The sequence below is a fragment of the Capra hircus genome, chromosome 26 (assembly GCF_001704415.2).
Source record: "Capra hircus breed San Clemente chromosome 26, ASM170441v1, whole genome shotgun sequence".
Taxonomy (NCBI): Eukaryota; Metazoa; Chordata; class Mammalia; order Artiodactyla; family Bovidae; genus Capra; species Capra hircus.
This window is the reverse complement of record NC_030833.1, coordinates 5,113,895-5,136,320: the sequence shown is the minus strand read 5'-3', so window position 1 is coordinate 5,136,320 and position 22,426 is coordinate 5,113,895. Positions and strand designations below refer to the sequence as shown.

The window sequence follows — 22,426 nt, the reverse complement described above, 5'->3', positions numbered from 1 at the left end:
CCTGACACTGGGGCTGCGCTAAGCCTCAGAGCCGGGCTTTTTCTAAATGGCCCTGAAATCCCGTAATGGCCCCATTAGGTCCTCTCACACGCAGATGAGGCTTTCAGAAGCCACGGGGTTTAGTCCTTCATGGGCCTGACAAAGCTCCTGGCTTCCAGATAAGCATGCAGGTTTGGTGGCCGCAGGAAGCCAGGCTGGGGCCCGAGGTGGGGAGTCTACGTACTGCCCCACCAGGCCAGCCGGGGAGTTCAGAGCAGCTCAGGGCATCCAAACCTGGCCAGGGGATGACTTTCTGGAACCCATGGCCAGAGAAGAGGACGAAGGCTGAGAGGAGTCAGTGTGGAGCCTGAAGGCCCCTAGGAGGGTGCTGGCTTGAGGCGTTGGGGAGGAGAATAATGAGCTGTGGCTGCAGGCAGCTCCGAACGAGCAGACTGCTGTCTCCAGACCGGCGCCTGACTGCCAGCCCCTGGGGGCAGCAGGAGCCTGTGTCTGGGGGCACCAGGGCCTGCTCCTCCCCCTCCCCAGCAGTCTGAGGTCTGGGGAGAATGCTTGCCAAGTTCTAGCCTAGTTTTCTGGAAATGCTGCCATTGCATTATGCCGTCTCTGGGTATCTGGACCACTGTGGACAGACTCAGTGATTCTCTATTCCTGGGAGCTTTCGCTGGCAAAGGCTACCACCAGCTCAACATCCTGCAGCGGGGGGCGGGATGGAAGGGTCACTGTTTACTCCGCAGTGAAGTTCAGGGCAGCCACGGGACAGAGGTGGAATTATGTGTATCAGCTTATATACATTTCCCTCAATCTGAGATGTACCATTTCAGGAAGTGTGTGCAAGCTTGTGTGTGTGTGTGCGCGCGCGCTCTGTTGTAGCCGACTCTTTGTGATCTCATGGACTGTAACCCTCCAGGCTCCTCTGTCCATGGGATTTTCCTGGCAAGAATGCTGGAATGGGCTGTCATTTCCTGCTCCAAGGGATCTTTCTGACCCAGGCATCAAACCTGCATCTCCTGCATTGGCAGGCAGAGTCTTTACTACTGTGTCACCTAGGAAACTTCTTTAGGAAGAATGCAGATTATTAAATGGTATTTTCACTGAAAATACACAAATACACATTTATGAATGCTTAATAAGTACACTTAACAATAGATAGTAAAAGTTTAGGTTGTCATCTCTGGGTGGTTGGTGATGGTGGTGGTTTGGTTGCTAAGTCATGTCCAACTGTTGCAACCCCATAGACTGTACCCGCCAGGCTCCTCTGCCATGGGATTCCCCAGGCAAGAATGCTGGAGTGGGTTGCCATTTCCTTTTTCTGCCTTCTATTTCCATATCTTTATTTTCTGATGTAAATATATGTTATACAAAGAAAAAAATCATTAAAATGCTAACTGATTTTATTAGAATGTGAGATGTCACTTTTACGAAGCCCCATCTTCCTCAATGGATTTGCATCCTTGGGTTTCTTTTGAACACTCAATAAGGCTAACGTTAAACTCATCAGAGCCTTTCCAAAAATCTGCTCACTCAGAGGGAGCCTCCCCTGTTTGGGTGTAGATAATTCTCCCTGACTCGTCTGTTATATTTTTCTTTTCCAAATACCAGGGAAGTGGGCGCCGTTGGCCAGGGGACAGGGGACCACATGTCGTGTGTGATGGTCTGGCTTCAGCAGCGCGTGAGGTGTTCCCTGGGTGGCTGGTGACCTTGCCTCCCAGAGCCTAGCAGATCCCCCCGACGGCAGAAGCTGTCAGCCGCCTGCAACATCCTTCTTATAAGCACCGTGGGTCTGTGTTCCCTTTGCAGAATATGTGGATCGAGAGGACCATTTATACCACTGCGTATAAGCTGCCTGGCATCCTGAGGTGGTTTGAGGTCAAGTCTGTTTTTATGGTAAGGACACCCTGCAGAAAGCCTGCCCGTTACCCTCTGCTGCGGTCCGACCCAGCCTCTTCCCAGGGCCTGTCCCACCCTGCAGACCCCATGTCAGGCTTAGCAACCCAGAATCTCTCTCCCTGCCCACAGATACCACAGTGGACATGCTGTAGTCACAGCCACCTCTAATGTAGACGAAAACCAGAGAATTAAGATTTCATCTCTTCTTACAAAATATTTAAACACAGCCCTCACTGTGCTGTTTTGACAGTTCTTTCTGCTAACAAAGTGAAAAGTTTAAGACAAATTCCAATTCATATACCCTTTTTAAGATCTTTCTTCCTGATGGTCTTATTGTCATTTACATGACAAACAACTTGATTAATAGTACTTGCTCATTTCAAATAAAAATAGCTTGAGAATATACCCTCCCCACCGCCCACACTTTTTAAAGAAAGAATGACTCGCATCTCATCAGCTAAGCCTTACTATTGAACAGTTTTAATGACAGGAACCAGAGTTGGGCCAAAGATTCTTGTGCAGCAGCAGCATACTGACAACTGCCGGTATAGAAAGATCTGATTAGAATATGTACACTTTGCCCTGTGCCTCAGTGCCTTGGATATTTACCTGGCAGGATCTTAGCCAGAGGGGTGGTTCTCACCGTTCAGTTTACCATGAGGCCCCTTGGATGCTCGACCTTATGGCTGCACCCAGCCTTGGTTCCACTCTTGACCTTTGTCCTCGCCACCTGAGCTCTGGGCCTCTGGCTGAGTATGCCTGTGGTCAGCCACTTCCCCTTCCCCAAACCCCAGCGCCCTCTCCTCCTGCTCTGAAGCCTGCCCTAGGGCTCTGTGCCCCTATAGCCGCCTGGCGGGCCCTGAGCTGAAAAAGGCTCAGGAGACGCGTGGCAGGCGGCAGAAACGCAAGCCTTTGCTGGCACCGTTTGGAGCTGGTGATGTACGTGGGTGGGAGATGAACCAGGAGGCCCTTCCATAAACAGGCACAATCCTATCTTCCTAATGAGCCTCTGCCCGTAAGCCATTTGTAATCGGGGATTCCGCGAGCCAGCCAGGGTGTGCAAGGAAGGCGCTTAACAGCTCGAGGTGGAGAGAGGCAATCCCTGATTTTCTGTAAGGATGTTGTTCTGCCATGGGCTGTGTTGGCCCTTTTTTTAGTGAACTAAGAGGGCTGGAAGCTGGATAATCCCCGGATGGCATGACTGAAATAATCCCGCTGTCAATACCACGGGCCCCTCTTGCCGAGGGTCTGCCCCCCAGGACAGACCAGCACGGGATACGGTGTGGGCAGCAGCTGACCCTCTTGGTTTGATGAATCTAGGACACCGTTCTTTGACAAGCAGGGGCTGCCTGCCTAGCAGCTGAGGGTGTCGTTCCGGGATCTAGCCATGAGCAGAACTGTTCCTCTGAGTGTCTCTGCACCTCCATCCCTCCCTCTGCCTCTCAGACAGCCCCCAGGGGCTGGAGCAAGAAGAAAACAGGCTGCTCTTCTTTGCCATTTGCTAAAGACACCCTTGGGTCCCTGGCACAGGCAGGGGGCCCCAGCACACTGGCCTTGGGGAGGGCGAGGACCAGTTTATCTTACATTGAGGTCACCCCTGGACGTGGCTCAGGGGCCCAGCCTTGGGTCTGTTGGAGGGAGACCCAGCATGAAGGTGGTGTTACTATTTTAAACCCAGTCACATTCTCCTGGCGGTTAGAGCTGAGCCAGAGAGGAGGGCGGGACTGAGCATCACAGAGCCCTGCTGGGCCCCCAGTGAAAAAAGGGCCTTGGCAGTGTGGGCAGAGGTGGGCCTGAGGTAGACTGCCCTGCCTCCTGCCCTGAAGGTCCTGCTGACTGGTATCAGGTTTGCAAGGGAGGCCTGTGAGATCCAACTGAAGCGGTGCCCCCGGCTCTGGGCGAGCTCTTTTATTCCCTGGAAGGCACATGACCACAGGTGGAGACTGTGGCGGGACCTCTCTACCCCTGCCCCAACTTCTCGGACCAAGCAGGTCCAGGGGGGCTTACAAAGCGCCCAGACCTCCTGCCTCAGGGACAGGACAGATTGCCCCAGATTCCTTAAAACAAGCGGCGGACAAGACCATGGCTAAAAAAAAAAAAAAAAAAAAAGACCATGGCTAAAAGCCCTCATCTGTGAAGCAGCTGTATTCAAGCACCACTCAGTGCTGGGATGACCATACATGCACACACATGCATGCATGCACACACATGTATACAGATGAGCATGTGCACACACACGCACCCGGGACAAGCTGACCTTGCATCGTGCCTTTGGACTTTGCATGTGGGGACCGGGTCAGTGGAAACATGTAAAGACGCTCACACGCCCGGCTCCTCTTGTTGGGTGATGAGAGACCTTGCCCCGAAGATCCACTGGAAGGAAACGTACACAGGGAGTAGGAAGCCCGGGGCCACAGTCTGGATGCCTTTCCTCTGGCGAGGTGCCAGGGGCATGGGCAAGGGCCCCCGCGGGGCGGGGCGGGGCGGGGCGGGGTTTGGCCGCCGGCCCGAGTCATCCCTGTCCTCCCGCTTCCGCAGGTGGAGATCAGCCCCCTGGAGAACGCCATCGAGACCATGCAGCTGACCAATGACAAGATCAACAGCATGGTACAGCAGCACCTAGACGACCCCAGCCTTCCCATCAACCCGCTCTCCATGCTCCTGAACGGCATCGTGGACCCCGCTGTCATGGGAGGTTTTGCCAATTACGAGAAGGCACGTGACATGCCCGCTTCCTAGCGACAGGCTAGCTCCAAACCCCACCTCCAAGCCCGGAGACCTCGCCAGGCTCGCTGAAGTGGGCCAAATGGGGCCCACTCCCCGGGGGCAGCTCCTGCCCGCCGCCAGCAGTCAAGACCCCACCCCAGGCATGGCTGGCCTGGACATTGTCCCCACTCCCCTACCAGGCTGTGCTGATGGAGAGTGACCCGCCTGACTGTCCAGAGAGCTGGGGTTATTAAAGACCACAATATACAGTTGTAGTGGAAGACAACGGCATTAGAATATTTAGAGCAGCTGGGGGACTGGTGCAGTGGGGACAGCCAGCTGATCTCTCTGGAAAAATAGTAAGATGGAGCCGAAGCTGAAGGTCATGGGCTGGTGATCTAGACACAGGGTCCGCCTGATTTTGTACATGGAGTTTACAGTGTGGCCGTGGCCATCCGCTTCTTAGTGTCCGAGGCCGTCTTCCGGATACAACGGCTGCAGAGTTGAGGCTCTTCACAGGAGGTGTTCACTAGCCCCCCTGGTCTAGACAAAGGGGAAACCAAGGCAGGAAGGGCGCTGCCCGAAGGTGGGCCGTGAGGGGACAGGGAGGTGGTGCTGCGTCCCAGCCATCCTCAGGTGCAGAGCAGGCCCAGCTGATGATCACAGCCCGGGAGCAGCTGGGGGCTGCTGCCCATGACCTGAGCTGGGGGTTGCGGGGGGCAGTCAGCAGCAGCCTTGCTGGGCTCTGTGTACAGGGCCTCCACAGTGAGTGAACAGAGTCCTTAGGTTGTATTGACCTTCCCGAATGTTTTGGTGGAGAGGGCCCCACCTGGGGGGACGTGAGCCTGGTGACGGCAGGGCTGTGGTCCTGCATTCCACACGGCTCTCTCCCCAGGCCTGGGGAACTCCAAATGTGCCAAACTGCCTGCGGCCGGGGCATGTTGCTGGGCTCAGCCACTCTCTCTGTCCCCACCAGGCTTTCTTCACCGAGCGGTACCTGCAGGAGCACCCCGAGGCCCACGAAAAGATCGAGAAGCTCAAGGACCTGATTGCTTGGCAGGTAAACGTCTCGCGGCAGCTCCAGGGTCGGGATGGGGAAAGCGGAGCCTGGGACCAGATCCCTATGGGCCTCCTTAGCACACCTGCCAGCCGCCACAAAGTACACACAACCGTGTTTGTACTGCATAAACCCACCCACCGCCACTGCAATTAACTGGACTCCTGGCCGTTGCCATGAATATGAACACCTAGAACGTTCGCTCTTACAAATGAGCTGGGTCTGTTTCCTCCCCTCAGTCGGTGTATTGCCTGCTGGAAGATCTTTGGTATCAACAGAACAGAATGTTGGGGGTGAGGTCGAGGGGTGACTCCCAGAGGTCATGGCCCCAGCCTGTCTCAGGCGGGTGGTGTGGCAGGTGGGGGTGGGGAACCGCCAAGTGCCCACCCTCCTGTCCCCTCTGCTGGCGGTCAGGGTTGCAGGGAGTGTTCCAGATACTTCTGCATATTCTTGGGCTTTTCTGCTTGTGCTCCTGAGGGCTCTCAGTACTTCCTTCAAGGGATGTGGTCTGGGAATCTCTGGAGGGTGTCCTGGGCTCCGTGGGATGTTCCTGGCTCCTGTGTCTGCGCTTTTGGAGTCTTTGTGAGCCTGGTGTAGTGGGAATGTCCAGACCCAGCTCCTGTGGGAACTCTGCCCACCTGCTCTGGACTTCGGGCAGCTGACTCCTTTCAGTTCAGTTCAGTTCACTTGCTCAGTCGTGTTCAATTCTTTGCGACCCATGGACTGCAGCATGCCAGGCCTCTCTGTCCAGCACCAATTCCCGGAGCTTCCTCAAATTCATGCCCATTGAAGTCGGTGATGCCATCCCACCATCTCACCCTCTGTCGTCCCCTTCTCCCACCTTCAATCTTGCCCAGCATCAGCTGGCTTCTTTAGGCTTCCTTTTCTCCCTTGGGAGGCAGAGAGGGCACTGCTGATATGTGCCCTGCACGCCAGGCTGAGGGCAGAGAGCTGAGGGAGGCAGAGACCAGGGTCACCCTGTGCCTGGGTGGCACCCCTCCACAGCCTGGGAGTCCTGGCTCCCCCTCCTAATGAGCGCTCTGTGGGCACCAGCTCCTGGCCTCCCCGGAGCCTCACTGTCCTGGCTTGTCCACCATCAGCACGTGGGTTACGGGACCTATTAGGGCAGAGTGGGCCTGTTCGGTTTCAAGCCAAGTTACAAGTACTTAACTTTGTATGTATAACGTGTGTGTGTGTGTTGTTGTGATAGAATGCGTGTAGCATACAGTTGACCTGAGTCCTTTCTAAGTGCACAGTTCAGTGTCAAGTCCATTCACATCGCTGTGCAACCATTACCACCATCACCTCCAGAACTTTCTGACCTTGCAGAACTGCTCGACACCCAATAAACAATAATTCCCCACACTCCCCACCCCTGGAAACCACCACCCTGCTCTCTGTCTGTATGCATTTGATTATTCTGTGTGTGCCTGCTAAGTCATTTCAGTCGTTTTCGACCCTTTCCAACCCCAGGGACTGTAGCCCATCAGGCTCCTCTGTCCATGGGATTCTCCAGGCAAGATCACTGGAGTGGGTTGCCATTCCGTCCTCCAGGGAATCTTCCCAACCAGGGATCAAACCCTCATCTCTTATTTGGATTATTCTAGGGACCTCATCGGAAAAGGCAATGGCACCCCACTCCAGTACTCTTGCCTGGAAAATCCCATGGACGGAGGAGCCTGGTGGGCTGCAGTCCATTGGGTCACAAAGAGTCAGACACGACTGAACGACTTTACTTTCGCTTTTCACTTTCATGCATCAGAGAAGGAAATGGCAACCCACTCCAGTGTTCTTGCCTGGAGAATCCCAGGGACGGGGGAGCCTGGTGGGCTGCCGTCTATGGGGTCGCACAGAGTCGGACACGACTGAAGTGACTTAGCAGCAGCAACAGCAGCTGCAGGGACCTCATATAAGTAGAGTCATATATTGTTTGTCCTTTTGTGACTGGCTCATTCCAGTTGGCATAGGTCTTCCAGGTTCCTCCATGTTGTCCTGTATCAAGGCTGAAGAATGTTCCACTGTCTGTATGGACCGCGTGTTGCTTATCTGTTCTTTCATTGATGGCCTCCTGGGTTGCTTCCATCTTTCGCTGTTGTGAACAATGTTCTTATGAACACGGGTTTACACAAACCTGCTGTCTCCTGCTTTGACTTCCTCTGGGTGTGTGCCCAGCAGGGGGATTGCTGGGTTGTGTGATGCGTCAATCTTTAGCTTTCTGAGGAGGCGCCACGTTGCTCCACGGCAGCTGCACTGCTTTCTGTTCCCGCTGCCAGGCAGGCACCATGGTTCCAATTTCCCCACATCCTCGTCAACAATTATTTTCTGATTTTCTTTTTCTTTGTTTTATAACAGCCATCTTAATGGGTGTGACTTAGGCATTTGATATCAATTTGGCCTTGGAATTCTTCTCTGGCAAGACACCTTGGGAGCTGAATTTAACGGGACTTTTTACAGAATGGTTTCTTTGCACAGGATATAAGCTTTGTGTAGGCAGTCTCCGTCTCTAACTAAGAAAAAGAGGGAGAGGATTTACAGGTCTGAATGATTCCATTTTAGATGTTGTGGGAACCAGAAGGTACAAAATTCAAAACTCTACTGAAGGCTGTGAAACCATTGCTACACAAAAACTAGTTTGGTCTGCAAAAAGTTATATTGATTTTTTTTTCCCTGTAAGCTTTTACAGCAAATTGGATTTTAAGAGTTTCAGGCCCTACAGAGGAAAGTAATTTGTTCCCCAGAGAGAACTTTATATCAGCACTATGTCATCACCCCTAATAACTATATTAAAGGATGAATTTTAAAGCAGTTCACAGGAAAGTTGAAAAAAAAATCTGTTTTCTAGCCTCTTTATTAAATCAAAGAGTGGTGAAAAATACATATTCAAAACATTACCTGTGATCTTGCTCTCATTTGCCGATGTTTTGAAAATCCATATTTTAATATCAGTAATTAAGTCATATGGTCAGTAACAGAAAGAAGTTCGGGGTTACTGGGATGCTTTCTTCTGGTTTTGTTTGTTAATTTGTTTGATTTGTTTTTCTTCCCTGAAGCTCCATCAGGGCAAAGCAAGGTTTTCCTGCTGGGAATCCCAAGGATTCCTGGGCAGAGTTTCCATCCATGATGTACAATCAGCACATCTTGGAGCCTAAAATCACTTGCAAAGGCTGGTTATTAAGTTCCAGGCAGCTCCTGGCTCTGCTGTTGCCTCTGCTGAAGCAGGGGGTGTTGAGCCCCTTGGGGGTGGGAGCCGAGGTCCATCAGGGGCCAGTTGTGTGCGTGGGGCTCTTCCAGGTTTGCAGCCAGGAGCGCCAGCCCCTTCTTCAAAGGCACAGCTCCCTCTTTCCACAGACACAGCTATCTCACGGAGCCTCCCTGCTGTGGGTCTGAGGATGAATCCGTGTAGGCTCAGACAAGCCCGCTGAGGTGCCCGCATATGTGTCTTCTGAAATGCATAGAAATGAAAGCCTAGACCCTCTCACCATGCCCAGCTGATGACAGGCCTGACTGAGGTCACTGGGGGCGGTGCTCCTGGAGCGCTTCGTGCTGCTTCTAAGTGCTCTGTGTCACCAGCAGGCCGTGAACCCGTGTAGGAGACACACAGGAGCAGATTTCACATATAGCACCGCTATTTTGAGAGCCGGCCGCGTGCTCACTTTGAACAACTCAACATGTTGTTGAGTTGGGCTTCCCAGGTGGCTGAGTGGTAAAGAATCTGCCAGCCAACACAAAATACACAGGTTCCATCCCTGGGTGGGGAAGATCCTCTAGAGAAGGAAATGGCCACCCACTCCAGTAGTCTTGCCTGGGAAATGCTTTGGACCGAGGAGCCTGATGGGCTAGTCTATGGGGTCACACAGATTCAGACATGACTAAGCACGTACCTGAGGACACGTGTGGCTTTTGGGGATGTCCTCCTCCCGCTCTGGGCCCTGGGAAACTCTTTAGATGTTCTGATTCCTGGGACCTGCTCCAGACCAGATCAGGACTATGGGTTCAGGAATCTGCCTGAGAGATTTTGATGCTCAGCCTGCTGGAATCCAAAGACCATTCCAGGCCTCAGTCCCTGGCTTCCGTTCATGTGCTAAGCACCTCGTATGTTGGAGTGTTTGCACAGAGCATCTTTTTATTCACAGCTTCAGTTCAGCCCTAAGCGGACATAGAACAAGGGCCCCATCCCACCCTTCTTGTAGAAAGCTATAACTAACCAATGTCAGGGACCAGTTGAAAGGATCAGTTTTACCCGCCAAATCACCCTTCGTTCGTTCCCAAGACCTGAACCAAAAGGTCTTCACTTTAGTCCAGCAAGTAGCTTCTTTGATGTCAAGCATCTGGCCAATAAAGAGTTTTGTCAAACCAACACAAAAAATTACAGAAATGACTAGACTTCATTTTGCTCATTTGAGAAAGGTCCATTCTAGAGCAGAATGCTTTCAGTGTCTAGAGTGGCTGGGCTGTCACCTTGAGACCACACCCCTATCCTTGCCTTTATTCTAGGATAGACAGGACACGTTCCCCGTCCCACAGCAGGTTATCCCCAGCCTGCCGTTGCCAATCCCCAGCAATCAAGAAAATTTCTGCGAGCATCTTCTCCTGCTGAACCTGCACAAACTGCAGCTAGCCCCTGGAGGCTGCCATCTGCAAGAGTAATATGCATGGGAAAGTAAAAGGTCCCATCTCGTCTGAAATCTTAGCTGTACACTGCCCTCCTGATGATAACGGCCAGAAAGAGATGCCTGGAGTTTACCTTGGGTGTAGACCCAGCTGTCAGCTGAACACGCTTTGTGCCAGTGCAGCCCGAAAGGAGGCTGAGGGGTGTCAACCCTGGGAGGGTGCTCACTTATCCTGTCCTCTCCCGGAGCACCACAAGAGGCTCCAGCTGCTTGCTATAAATGGCAGCCAAATACGTTTTGTGCGTTGATTCATCCTGATAAGATTCCTTGAATTTGTTCACATGAAATTCAATTGTGGACTTATTATCCTTCTTACTAATAAATCTGCTCATCTACACTGGTGTTCTGGCATATTAAGGAAATCTGTTTTTAATCAGTATTTTGATTTAATTATAAATTATTAAGAAGAAGCCTCTTAGCTTGATTGCACTGGAGAGCATGTACCTCCCAGTCAGAGCCTCGGGGGACGCAGAAGCTGGGGGAAGAAAAGAGCCTTCCTACACCCACCCTCAACGGCAGGGACTCTGGAGGGTCTCTGGGGCTGGGGAATAAAAATGTCTCTACAACGCGTTTAAAGGTCAACTACATCTCCATGATCCGATGTGAAGCGTCGGCGTGGATATTTGTGACAGGAGTGTTGGCAGAGAGGTGATTATTTTTAGTTTTAAGGAAGGGTAAATTTGGTTTTCCTTTCCAAATAAGAATACCCTTCAGGACTATAGATCACATATAATTCGGTTTTTACATTTTGGAATAGAGTTCTCAATTGCCTGTAGAGGCAATATTTTTAGCAAAAGAATCTTTGCTCTGTGACATGGCCCTTTGCAAGTAGGTCAAGTTATAGCTGTGCATGTATGCTAAGTCACTTCAGTCATGTCCAGTTCTTTGTGACCCCAGGGACTGTAACCTGCCAGGCTCCTCTGTCCACGGGGTTTCTCCAGGCAAGAATACTAGAGCGGTTTATAGAGGCAATATTCTTAGCAAAGGAATCTTGGCACTGTGACATGGCCCTTTGTGAGTACATCAAGTTACAGCTAAACAAATCCAAAATGCAGTTCTCAAATTCAAGGGGAGAACACACAGCCGTCTCTTCTGGGGTTGATGGTCAAATGCAAGTCAGGCAAAGCAATGACACGTCCGTGCCCTGCACGCCGCGCTAGACGTGTCCGACTTAAGACAAATGCTTTTCATTTACACATTTTGGTTTGGGAGAGTAGCATGCCTGGCTGATGAATTTAATCAGCTGGTTTGATTGGAAAACCAAAACAGATGCATTTTGCACATGGGTCGCCACTTTCTGCCGGGTGTACATTGCTCTTTCAAGACATTAAGCAGGAGATAAGGAATGTCGACGGGTATGTTTTTCAGATTCCATTTTTGGCCGAAGGGATCAGGATCCATGGAGACAAAGTCACAGAAGCACTGAGGCCATTTCATGAGAGAATGGAGGCCTGTTTCAGACAGTTAAAGGAGAAAGTGGAGAAGCAGTACGGCGTCCGGACCATGGTGAGTGGCTGGCGTGGCAGCAGTCGGGGGGCACGTCTCTTCATCACACCGTCTGACCATGACAGGCCCACAGGGCAGAGTACCTGAGTCCTGCCCGTGGTGCCCACTTAGGACAAGGGCCCTCTGCCCCTTCCTCAGGTCCTCTGCCAGCAAATCTAGTCACCTCCTTTCAGTAACTAGAAATGTCTGGGTGAGCAAGCTTGAGTAAATGTGCTTGATCTCCGTGTACCCTGCCCACAGCTGTGAACGCAATCTCTCCTTAGAGTCAGGGAGCAACAGAAAAATCTCATCAACGCACGGGACTCAGGCTGGTTCATGGAAACCCTACTTCCAATCACACAGCACAGGCAGAGGGTTAAAGCACACACAGGATAACAGCACTCACGATGTCCCAGAGCTGAGACAGAGCCTGTGCCCAGGCCAAGGTCAGAGTCGTTGAGGGGAGGAACAGTTCACTGAAGTCTGAATCTTACCTACTGGAGGAAGTGGCCGTTGATCTAAGTCAAGGATAAGCTGCAGGAGGTGGGCAGGATGACTCCCAGAGAGAGGACTCACTCAGCAAAGGCTGGTGGCAGGAACCTGAATGGCAAGCCTGGGGCTGGTGCAGACACAGCTATGCCTTGGGCAGAAGACAATTCGTAGGGCAGACTCGGAAAGATACCCAGCCTCACAGAGCCTGGACTGCTGGGAGACTCTGTTCTCGGGTAAAGGGCAGACCTGGGCTTTTACTAAGAGCTTGTGTAAGGTTTCTTAGCCAAGGCTAACATCAAGAGCATCATAAAAGAATGGCTGGTGATTTTTTTATATATTGTATGCATCTTTTTTGGTTTGGGGTTTTTTTTTTTTTTTTTTTAATGTTGGAAAATGGCTGATTATCAATGTTGTGATAGTTTCTAGTGTCTGACTCTTTGCGACCCCATGGACTGTAGCCCTCCAGGCTCCTCTGTCCGTGGAATTTTCCAGACAAGAATACTGAAACAGGTTGCCATTTCCTTCTCCAGGGGATCTTCCCAACCCAAGGATCGAACCCTCGTCTCTTACGCCTCCTGCACTAGCCAGCGGGTTCTTTACCAGCTGAGCCATGGGGGAAGCTGACATACACATACATGTATCCATTCTGCCCCAAACTCTGCTCCCATGCAGCCTGCCACGTAACATGGAGCAGAGTTTCGTCCTTACTGATGCAAAGTACCTGACAGTGTAAGGCCTGTGGTGGGCTTGAGACAGTCTTCATGAGCTGGGTCTTAGCACCTCTGGGGGCAGGGCCAGGCACCACACCTCAGAGTGCTCCCGTGGTGTGCAGTTCAGAGCATCACTTCCTTCCTTACTTAGGGTCTCTGGGAATCTTGGTGCGTCCTAGCCTTGACTGTGGGCTCGAGGGGTGTCTACCCGAACAGATGGTCCCCTTTCTCCACTGTTCAGAGGTTAACATCAGTGTGGCAAAAAGAGGCAGTGAGACCTCTTCTGGTCTCCTGGAATCCCATGCCCGCTGGCATGGACGGGGTGTCTGTGAGCAGGTCTAACAGGTTATCCTGCAAAGGGAAGGCAGGCTGCTGCAGTTACTCCACCGCTCAGGACCCAGGGCCCTCTACCCCCTAAAGAGCCACCTGTCCAACCAAGCACGCCATTCTGGCTTCATTTTTAGCCCAGCTCCATCTGTCTGCCATTCTCGAAAGTTCTCTGCTACTCTGTGTTGAACTGACTTCGTCTTTCTCCACACGTCTATCTCACTTAGCAAACGCTAATTTAGTGCTTACCATGAGCCTGGGACCTTTCTGAGTTTTTCATTTTGCAAGTAGGAAGTGCAGCCTGAGGAAGGAGGTGCTGCGGACATTTCAAGGTGGGGGAACCCACGTCTTTTAGAGGCAGAGGAACCTGAGAAGGGCCCCTAGCCTGAGGCCTCACGCTCCTAAGTGGCAAAGGTCTTCTCTTGCCCTTGTGGTTGGAGACAAGTCAGGAGCAGGACTCCTCCCCAGATGGGTTGACTTGGCTGTGATTACACCCTGTGCTCCCCCACCACCGCCCCAAGCCCTGCTGCCCATGCCCAGGCCCCAGCGCCTCCAAGCCCAGGACCTAGTGCTCATCAGATGAGGTGTCTGTGGCCTTGGCCAGAGCAGAGCATGAGCTGAGAGTAACTCAGCTGCCAGGCTGTGGTCTGAAGACCCAGCAGGTGGGAATCCGAGACTGTCAGCCCCACAGGAGCAGCTCCAGATGAACAGGCTTAGGAATCAGGGTACTCTCCTGCCCAGCCGCCCCAGAGGACCCTTCATGTAAGTCAGAGTCCTCGAGCCGTCCTTGATCACTTTGGAGCCTGCAACTCATTACAATCAGCGTTGAGTGGCCGGAAGAGTTTCAGAGAGCATCACGGTGCACCTCTTCCAAAGTCTGATGCCACTTTGAATTCTTTCTAAGAAATAAACACTTGTGCAAGCTCCATGTTCTCTTTCTAAGTGAAACGCTTCCTCTTTGATCAATCATTTCCTGTATATTTCAAAATGACAGAAATCTGTCCGGCTCATCAGAACATCCTTCATATCCCTGTCTTCTGCTGTGATTCATTACTTTGGTGCAGGCTTGCTCTTGACCATGGGGGCGCGGGTAGGGGGGTAGGCAGGAAGGCGAGGCTGTCATGTGGGCGGTGGTCTGCCATCCTTAGCTGGGGATAAGCCATTTGCACCACACCCTGAGAAGGTATCTTCTCCACCACTGTCCGACCCCTTTGTAGGGGCAGCCAGAGCATCTTGGGAATGCCGTCAGGAACAGAATTAAGTAAGGGTGCGTTTCTCACCTGTGGTGCCTCGTCCCCTGGAGCTGCCTTCCTGAGTCCCCCCTTCATCCTGGGACCCCCAAGGCAGGTTCTGCAGCCAGCCTCCCTTGAGCAAACAGGAGGCCTGATACCCTGTCATTCTCTGAAAAATGTGGTGATAAAATGCAGTCTGAAATGAGGCTTTCCCTTCTCATCTACTTTGAGAACTTTCAAGCATCTCAGAATACTTTAAAAAGAAATATACTGTCATCCGGTTTAAAAAAAAAGATGGATTTAAAAATAAAAACCCCATAGAAAGGACATAAACCATTTTGTCAATTTTTCTGAGCCAGCCTAAGCTGTAGAAAGGGAAGACTTGGACGCCCTCTGACTCCTAATCCTTGAGCGGCTCCATCAGACCTGTCCAGCCTGCTCAGCTTTGGCCTTATCCTGCCAGCCCTTGGCTCTGAAGAGCCGCCAGTTCCCAAAGGAAAGCACAGGAACCCCAGCTCCTCCTGCTACTTGGGGAGGGAGGCGTGCAGAGCCTGGGGCCCCCAGAGTGGAGGCCACGAGCCTCAGTCACGTTCAGCACCAGCCCCGTGCCTTCGCTGGCCCTTGGCCATACAGGAGGCGTCTGCTCATAGGCTCCTGAAAGAGTTCCGAGTTTGTCCTCCACTCCTTCCATCTCTGGTTCATTCAAGTGTGATAAGAACAGGGAGCCTCCCGTGGCCCTGCTCCTTCTCCACTGTCTTCCTCTATCGCTTTCTGCATCACCTGAGCTCAGACCCACCCGTCCACCTGCCTCTGGGCCCCTCCACCCCGTGCCCAGAAGAGCCCACGCCGTCCACCCCCTCCGGCTCCCCGGGCTGGTCCCCCTCCACCACCGTCAGCAGACAAGACACCCAGAAGCTGCTGTTCATCCTTCTCGAGTCCTCGCCATGGTTTGCACAGACGGTGCTGTGGTTCACCCGTCACCCTTGCCCCCAGGACTTTCCCCTCCAGCCCTCCCTCAGGGCTTCCCCGGGTGGCTCAGCAGGAAAGAGTCTGCCTTCCAGTGTGGGAGATGGAGGAGACATGGGTTCGATCCCTGGATTGGGAAGATCCCCTGGAGGAGGAAATGACAATCCACTCCAATCATCTTGCCTGGAAAATTCCATGGACAGAGGAGCCTGGCGGGCTATAATAGTCCATGGGGTCAAAAAGAGCCGGACACGTTTGAATGACTAAGCAACAACAACAAGAGGGCCTCCTCCACCATTGCCAGGGAGACTTTGTTCCAGTGGTTTTCTTACTGGGATCCATGGAACCCTGGGGTTCCTCAGAGGCCACTAAGTGGGGTGTGCATTGGGAAGGTAAGCTGATGACCCCCACCTCCAGAGAGAAGTTCCCCTTGCCCTCTTCTGTATGCTGGAGTTCAACAGAATATTCCAACCAAGAGAAGAGTGGCTGATAAGGCTTGGAGGGCAGTCAAGGTGCGGGCTCTGGGCGGTGACCCTGAGGCTGCATGTCCTAGAGCACCCCATCTCTCCCCCTCCCACCTGGCCCCACCCCTCCCTCCTAATGCACCCCTGTGCATGCGCCCCCTCCTAGGGCCCAGCCTGTTGTCCCGTTGGGTTTCCAGTCCACAGCTGGCATTTGTGCAGCATTTGGAAAGGGACGTTTCTAGAAGACTGTGAAACGGGCCTGCGTCTCACCATACCCCCATGAAACCCCATCACCATGATAAAACTCAGGGAAACCAGCCATCCCCAGGACGCCAGGGCAGTTTGCACCCATGGTGGGCATAGGTAGGGCCTTCCAGACCACCCTGGAGATGAGGATGGTGACCGCGTGCGTCCTGGGACACGCAGGCGTGCTCCTGTGAGGGCCTGGAGCGTGTCTGTGCTTCGTGTCTGTAACGTGAGCAGGGCACTGGAGGCTGCCATTTGTGTAGCCGCCCTGCCTGTCACCTGTGTCACTGCAGGTCGTCCTTGCCAGCCTCTCAAGGTGACATGACTATCCCCTGTGTGCCCAGGAGGAAGCTAGGTGTCTGAGCGGTTCCTTGTTTTATGCGAGGTCATGCAGTCCATGCCGGGACCAACATTCCCACCTGGTGGTCTCCCCGCCCCTCTGCCCCAACTCAGTGCCTGTCCTGCTGCAGGGACACAGATGTCCCCTCCCTCACAATGTCCTAGCACTGGAGCTACCCGGTAAGGAGTGGGAGGCCCTGATGGCTTCAGATGAAAAGGCAGAAGTCCTGGCTGCTCGATTTCTAGAGGCTCTGCTGGGTCAAGAAGGGCTTGCGAGGTGAATGGCCCAGGAGGAGGGCCCAGGGCCACTCCCAGTGGGTGCCCTGCTGTCACAAGACCATCAGTGGCTTCTGGCCCTCCCCAGCCAGAGCCCCCACCTGCATCCCCCTTGCTTCATTCTTCACAGTCTTCCCGTCCATGCTCATGCATCCTGACCAAGACTCAAGGCTGCCTCTCGGGCGCATCACCAGCCCTGTGTGGTTGGGGGCGTTTGCAGCTGCTTGGGTCTTCCCAAGAGCTGGATGAGGGCAGCCTGTGGCCATATGCACCTCCTGGTCCACGGCCGGCTGGCTCCTGTGTGCCCACTCCCTTGACCCTGGCTGCTGTGAAGATCATTTCATCAGAGAAGTGGATGCATTGTACAACTAAGCTACAAAGACACATTGTACAACAGGAAGGATACAGTCAGTATTTTATAATCACCGGGAATGGAATCTAACCTTAAAGGCTGAGAAGCAGATACTGTAGACTTTGAGTCTTTAGAAACATTTTTACAATTCAGGCTAATCTGCAAGTCGCCATTTCCTTTTAGTTGCCTTGTAAAAGCCAGTTCATGGCAAAGGCTGTCTCCCTGAAGTTGGGCAATGCACCGTCATCGGTGCTAAAGTTAAGGCTGACCAGACCCTCGGTACTGGCAGACTGCAGCTGCATATTGAGCCACTGGTCAGCAAACTACGGCCTGACATCTGTTTTGTAAATAAAGCTTTATTGGAACACAGCCGTACTTATTTATTTCTGTATTGTGTATAGCTGTTTCCATGCTTGGGACAGAGACCTTACGGCCCGCAGTCTAAAGTACTTGTCATTTTCCCCTTTTGCAGAAAACGCTTACCAGCTCCTGCTTTAAAGTGTTCTTTTGTGACGTTGAACCTCTTACTGTTTTTTACAAGCCTATTTCATTGAAGTACAGTTGATTCACAGTGTCGTGTGAAATGCTGCTGGACAGCACAGGGATGCAGCCGTACGTCTGCCTGCTTTCGCATTCTGTCCCACTAGGGTTCGGCACAGGGTGTTGGATACAGGGCCCTGTACTTCCCAGTCTGCCCATTTTCTGTGCAGTAGTCTGCATCTGCTAATCCCAGGCTCCCCATCCCGTCCCCCCCGGACCCCTGTCCCCCTTGGCACCCCCAAGTCTGTTGAGCCTTTTACTGTTGAAGAGATAAGGTACAGGTCCAATAGTATTTCATGGGCAAAACGTAGTTAAGAAACAGGCCCTCTTATCAGTGGTGTTATATAATCTGTCACCAGCCCTGGTCCCAAGCAGTTTTTCTATTGGCGATGGGCTGAATGAACGCCAGCTTTGGTAGCATGGGGCTGGGGTTGAGGGAGGTTGAGCCACACAGAGAGGGCATGCTCTACAGACATTTGATTTCCACATCCTGAGGGTTAAAAAAAAAGTTTCTGCACCAGCTGCTGTCCCAGCTGTGCCAACATCTGGCTTGAGGGGCAGGTACACGAGCATTTTGTAGCTAATTAGGTGTTGACATGTGCTGTATTTCAGTGACACTTATTTTGGTAATATATAGTCGTATGACAAACAGAGGGTGGAAAACTCGATCCAGAGACTGTTTGTCTCTAGAATACATCACTGGTCCACTTCCTGCTAAGAAGGAGGGGCTTTGGCAACTCCGGCCATGGATCCAGCTATCCTGCTGTACCGGTCACCGGCAGGGAAGGAACCCGCCTTCAATTAAGCAGCAGGAGCATCTCATCTTAGTCTAGAGAAGTTCGGGCCCTGTGCCTCCACGTATTTTGGCAGTCTGCTTGGTTTGTCAGCATGCAGAGATGTGCACAGCTCATCTAAACATCTCGCAAAGTCCTTAAGTCTCATTCTAGATGTACTCTGTAAGTTACAATTCCTGGTCGGTCAGTGCATTGTACTGACTTGGGAGCATGGTAAGGCATTGTGGTCTTGGTAAAGAAAACTGCATTTTAAATTAAAAAAAAAAAAAGAAAACCAACAAGAAAGTTTTTTCTGGTATTGTTCACAGTATCAAATCATATTTCAAAAAATCTCTGGATAACCATGGTTTTCACCTTCAGCTTTGGACAGGAACATCAACTGTTCATAAAAGTGTGGATTACTTTGGTATAGACTCCAGGCTGCTAAGACCACTCGGTCTGAGGTGTCTGACCATGCCAGGCTGGACATCTTTTGGCATGGACGTCAAGCAAGTCTCTCTCTTTCTCTCCCCTCTGCCCCAACCCAGCCCTCAAGTCTGGACGACAGAAGAGGCAGCCGTCCCCGGTCCATGGTCCGATCCTTCACCATGCCTTCCTCATCCCGGCCTCTATCCGTGGCTTCTGTCTCCTCCCTCTCGTCCGACAGCACCCCTTCCAGGCCTGGCTCCGATGGGTGAGTCTGGCTCAGCAGTAGGGAGGGAAGAGAAGGGCTGGAGGGGGTTGCAAGGAGCTCTCCGGGGTCCTGGATTTGTTTCATCACAGCTGAGAGGATTTCTGAAACTCAACACTCCCTTTGAAATGGAGATCATCCAAGACCTTTACAACCATAGTGCCACTAAGACTTGTAGGGTCTTAGGAATTTTTGAGAACAGTCTCTCTTTGGGCTCCACTTTGGGTGACACTTCCATCAAACTATAAAGCCTCAGTGAGTGTCCAGTCCTCGTCAACACACCCCGAAACAGTGAGGTGCATTCCTTGCCAGTGGTGGGCTGTGCTTTCATCCCTTGCTCACTTCCAAGGCGTCACACCAGGGCAGGCCTGCCATACTCAGGCATGCTTCCCCGAAGGCCGGCAGGGCCACTTTCTTGCTGCAAGATCTTTTTTGAGACCCAGTGTTGCTCTTGAGCGCTGCTCTTAAGCCAAAGTCACTAAGAAGGGAACAAAAATGGAATAGATGAGTAAACATTTCGTTGCACTCCCACTGTGTCTTCTGCAAAGACAGCCTCGATGTTGACATTTTTGTGCATTTAGTGAGTAGCCTACATGTAAAGCTTTTTCTGATTATACAGAAAGAAAAAAATGTCACGTGCAGTTTAAACATCCAAGAACTTCTAATTGTTTTACCGTCAAGTCTGCACAATTGTGTGTTTGTCCAAGCCCATTTGGTTTACAATCCATCATCTTATCAAACCCGCAGGCTCTTGGCCCCTGCAACCCGCAGACATAAACTCCCGGAGCACCCCAAGAGACAGCTCCAACCCCAGTGCCCTCTGTAGCCAACAGCTAGCGTGCCCAATGGAGGAGAGAAAACTCTTCCCACGTGTTTTTTTTCTTTTTCCCCTAACAGTAATTTTTGTCAGTGTCTGCTACTTATAAGGCCAAGTCTATATGGAAATTCTCAATTTAGAGGTATTTAAATCAAGTGCGCTTGTCATTTAGAGCAAGATTGCTAAAGAAACTTAATTCAACTTCTCCCCAAGTAAATCCCCAGGCTAGTTATGAATAGGGTTTTATATTTCCAGGAATATAGGGGCGAGAGCAAAGAGTGAGCTAGAGATTTTTAGATGGAAGAGTTCCGTCCTGCACATGTGACTACATGAGTGGAAACCATTGTCTCCTTCCCTGGAGCCATATGTTTAACCTTAAACTAGAAGGCATCTTTATTAGAGTCCAGATTTTCGTTCATTCACAGGGTTGTCACCCTTAGCTACCTGACTAATGTGGAAGCAGTGAGACTGTGGTCTCAGATGGCGTTGGTGATGTGCAGAATAAAGCGCATCCTGCTGGCAGTTGCCTCTCATCCTGCGAAACATTTACAGCTCAGCCTCTTCTTGGATGCTTTGTGTACTTGTCTGGATTTCATAGCACGGGTTTCGCCCCGAGCTAGAAGATGTCCATTAGTCCTTTATTTCCCTACATTAATTGTCTCAAGTTCTGTAAAACCGAGAATAAAATCATAAAGGTTTTTAAAATTGTTTGTTATAAGAGATGTAACACCTAATGGATGTTGATTTGTTGCTAATTGCATATCCAGATGTCCCGAAATGCCTTCATAATCAAAGTCAACACTGGTGTATTTCATCAATCATCTTCAAGTTTTTATTATGAAAAAGTTTCACGGGAAACATAATATCATAATGAGGCCCTGTGCCCATCGCCTGTGAGCCAGGCTCAACAGTGATCACCTCCCAGCCCATCTTTCAGTCTGTACTCCACCCTCTCCCTCCTCCATATTATACATGAAGCAAGTCTCAGACATCGTGTGATTTCATCTGTAAACATTTCAGTGTGAATTTCTAAATGCTGGGAACTTAGGGAAAAACTACCTTTAGCACAGGTGAAAAATGAACAGTCATTCCATACCATCATCAGATATTGGTTTTTATTTCCAGCTGAGTCATAAATGGTTGGGTTTTTTTTTTTTTGAGTTTGCTTGAAACTGATCCAGATAAGACTCCCACTTTGGAGTTGGCTGCCATACCTCTTTGTATACGTGCTGGATCGCTTCAGTCGTGTCTGACTCTTTGCAACCCTTTGGACTATAGCTTACCAGGCTCCTACGTCCATGGGATTCTCCAGGCAAGAATACTGGAGTGGGTTGCCATGCCCTCCTCCAGGGGATCTTCCCGACCCAGGGACTGAACCCGCGTCTCTCACATCTCCTGCATTGCCAGGCGGGTTTTTTTTTTTTACCACCAGTGCCACCTGGGCAGCCCTGCTCTATCTCTTTAGTTCTCTTTTAATCAATAGATTTCCTCCTTCCACTCTCTTCTTTTCATTTCTCTTCCTTGTAGTTTATTTGTTGAAAACTGCAGGCTGCTGCTGCTGCAATCCAGATTGTTTTGACTGCATCTCCAACAGGGTTATTGACTGTATCTCCATGTCCCTCCTATTTCCTTCAGGTTGGTGGTCCCATCTAGAGACTTATACAGATTCAGGCTTGATTTCAGGGCAGAATGACTTCATAGGTTCTTCCATTCAGAAGGACATTGTGCCTGACTATCTCTCTTGCAGTGATGTTAGCAGCTATTGATAATCAATGCCTACATTCAATACCATTCCTGTTCAAATCCCTCTGCCCATCCAGTTTTTTCTTTTTTTTTTCTTTTTTTAACAAAACAAAGGAGATGTGATTCTTGCTCTCGGCGGTCAGCATCTTCCGTGGGTTGGAAATGCGCTTCTCTGAAAGGTCCAGCGCAGTGTGGATGTCCGCGGTACCTCTCATGTTAGGGAACCAAGCTGCTGGAATGGCCTTTTGATTAGAGCAGGGCTTAGTTCTCCGTCTCCTGCTCACAAGTAACTTTGCAAGAAACCGCAGCTAGGATGGAAATGCGCCCAGCTTTCTCTTAACGATCATTCTCCCCTCGAGGAAACCCAGTTACTCTCCGGCTGTTTCGGGAAGTCAGTCTTGGAAGGTCGCAGTGAGGACGGGGGCCTCTCATAGGCTGGCTTGGGAACCTGGCCTCTAACCCCACATTACGGGGAATGGAGTTTGCCCTCCCATGGGGCTCCCGGACTGCCTGAGGAGCTCGAAGGCAGGGAGCTTGCATGAACCCTCTCAGCTGACCATTTTGCTTCTTTTTAACCGTATGGAAATGAGGTGTGGACCACACTTTAAAAACACTGTAATCAGAAATCACAGCATGTGCTGTCTCTCCTATAG

The 22,426-nt window shown here is 51.3% G+C and overlaps 1 protein-coding gene across 2 annotated transcripts in view; it reads left to right on the top strand.

Moving 5' to 3' along the window:
- DOCK1 (dedicator of cytokinesis 1) overlaps positions 1–22,426 on the top strand; it is a 568,807-nt gene that overhangs the window by 532,989 nt on the left and 13,392 nt on the right. For both annotated transcript variants that reach the window (XM_018041175.1, XM_018041176.1), the window contains exons 44-48: positions 1,798–1,884; positions 4,426–4,602; positions 5,570–5,653; positions 11,689–11,826; positions 19,071–19,216. In XM_018041175.1, the coding sequence (XP_017896664.1) occupies positions 1,798–1,884; positions 4,426–4,602; positions 5,570–5,653; positions 11,689–11,826; positions 19,071–19,216 (632 nt within the window). The remainder of the gene's footprint in view (positions 1–1,797; positions 1,885–4,425; positions 4,603–5,569; positions 5,654–11,688; positions 11,827–19,070; positions 19,217–22,426) is intronic.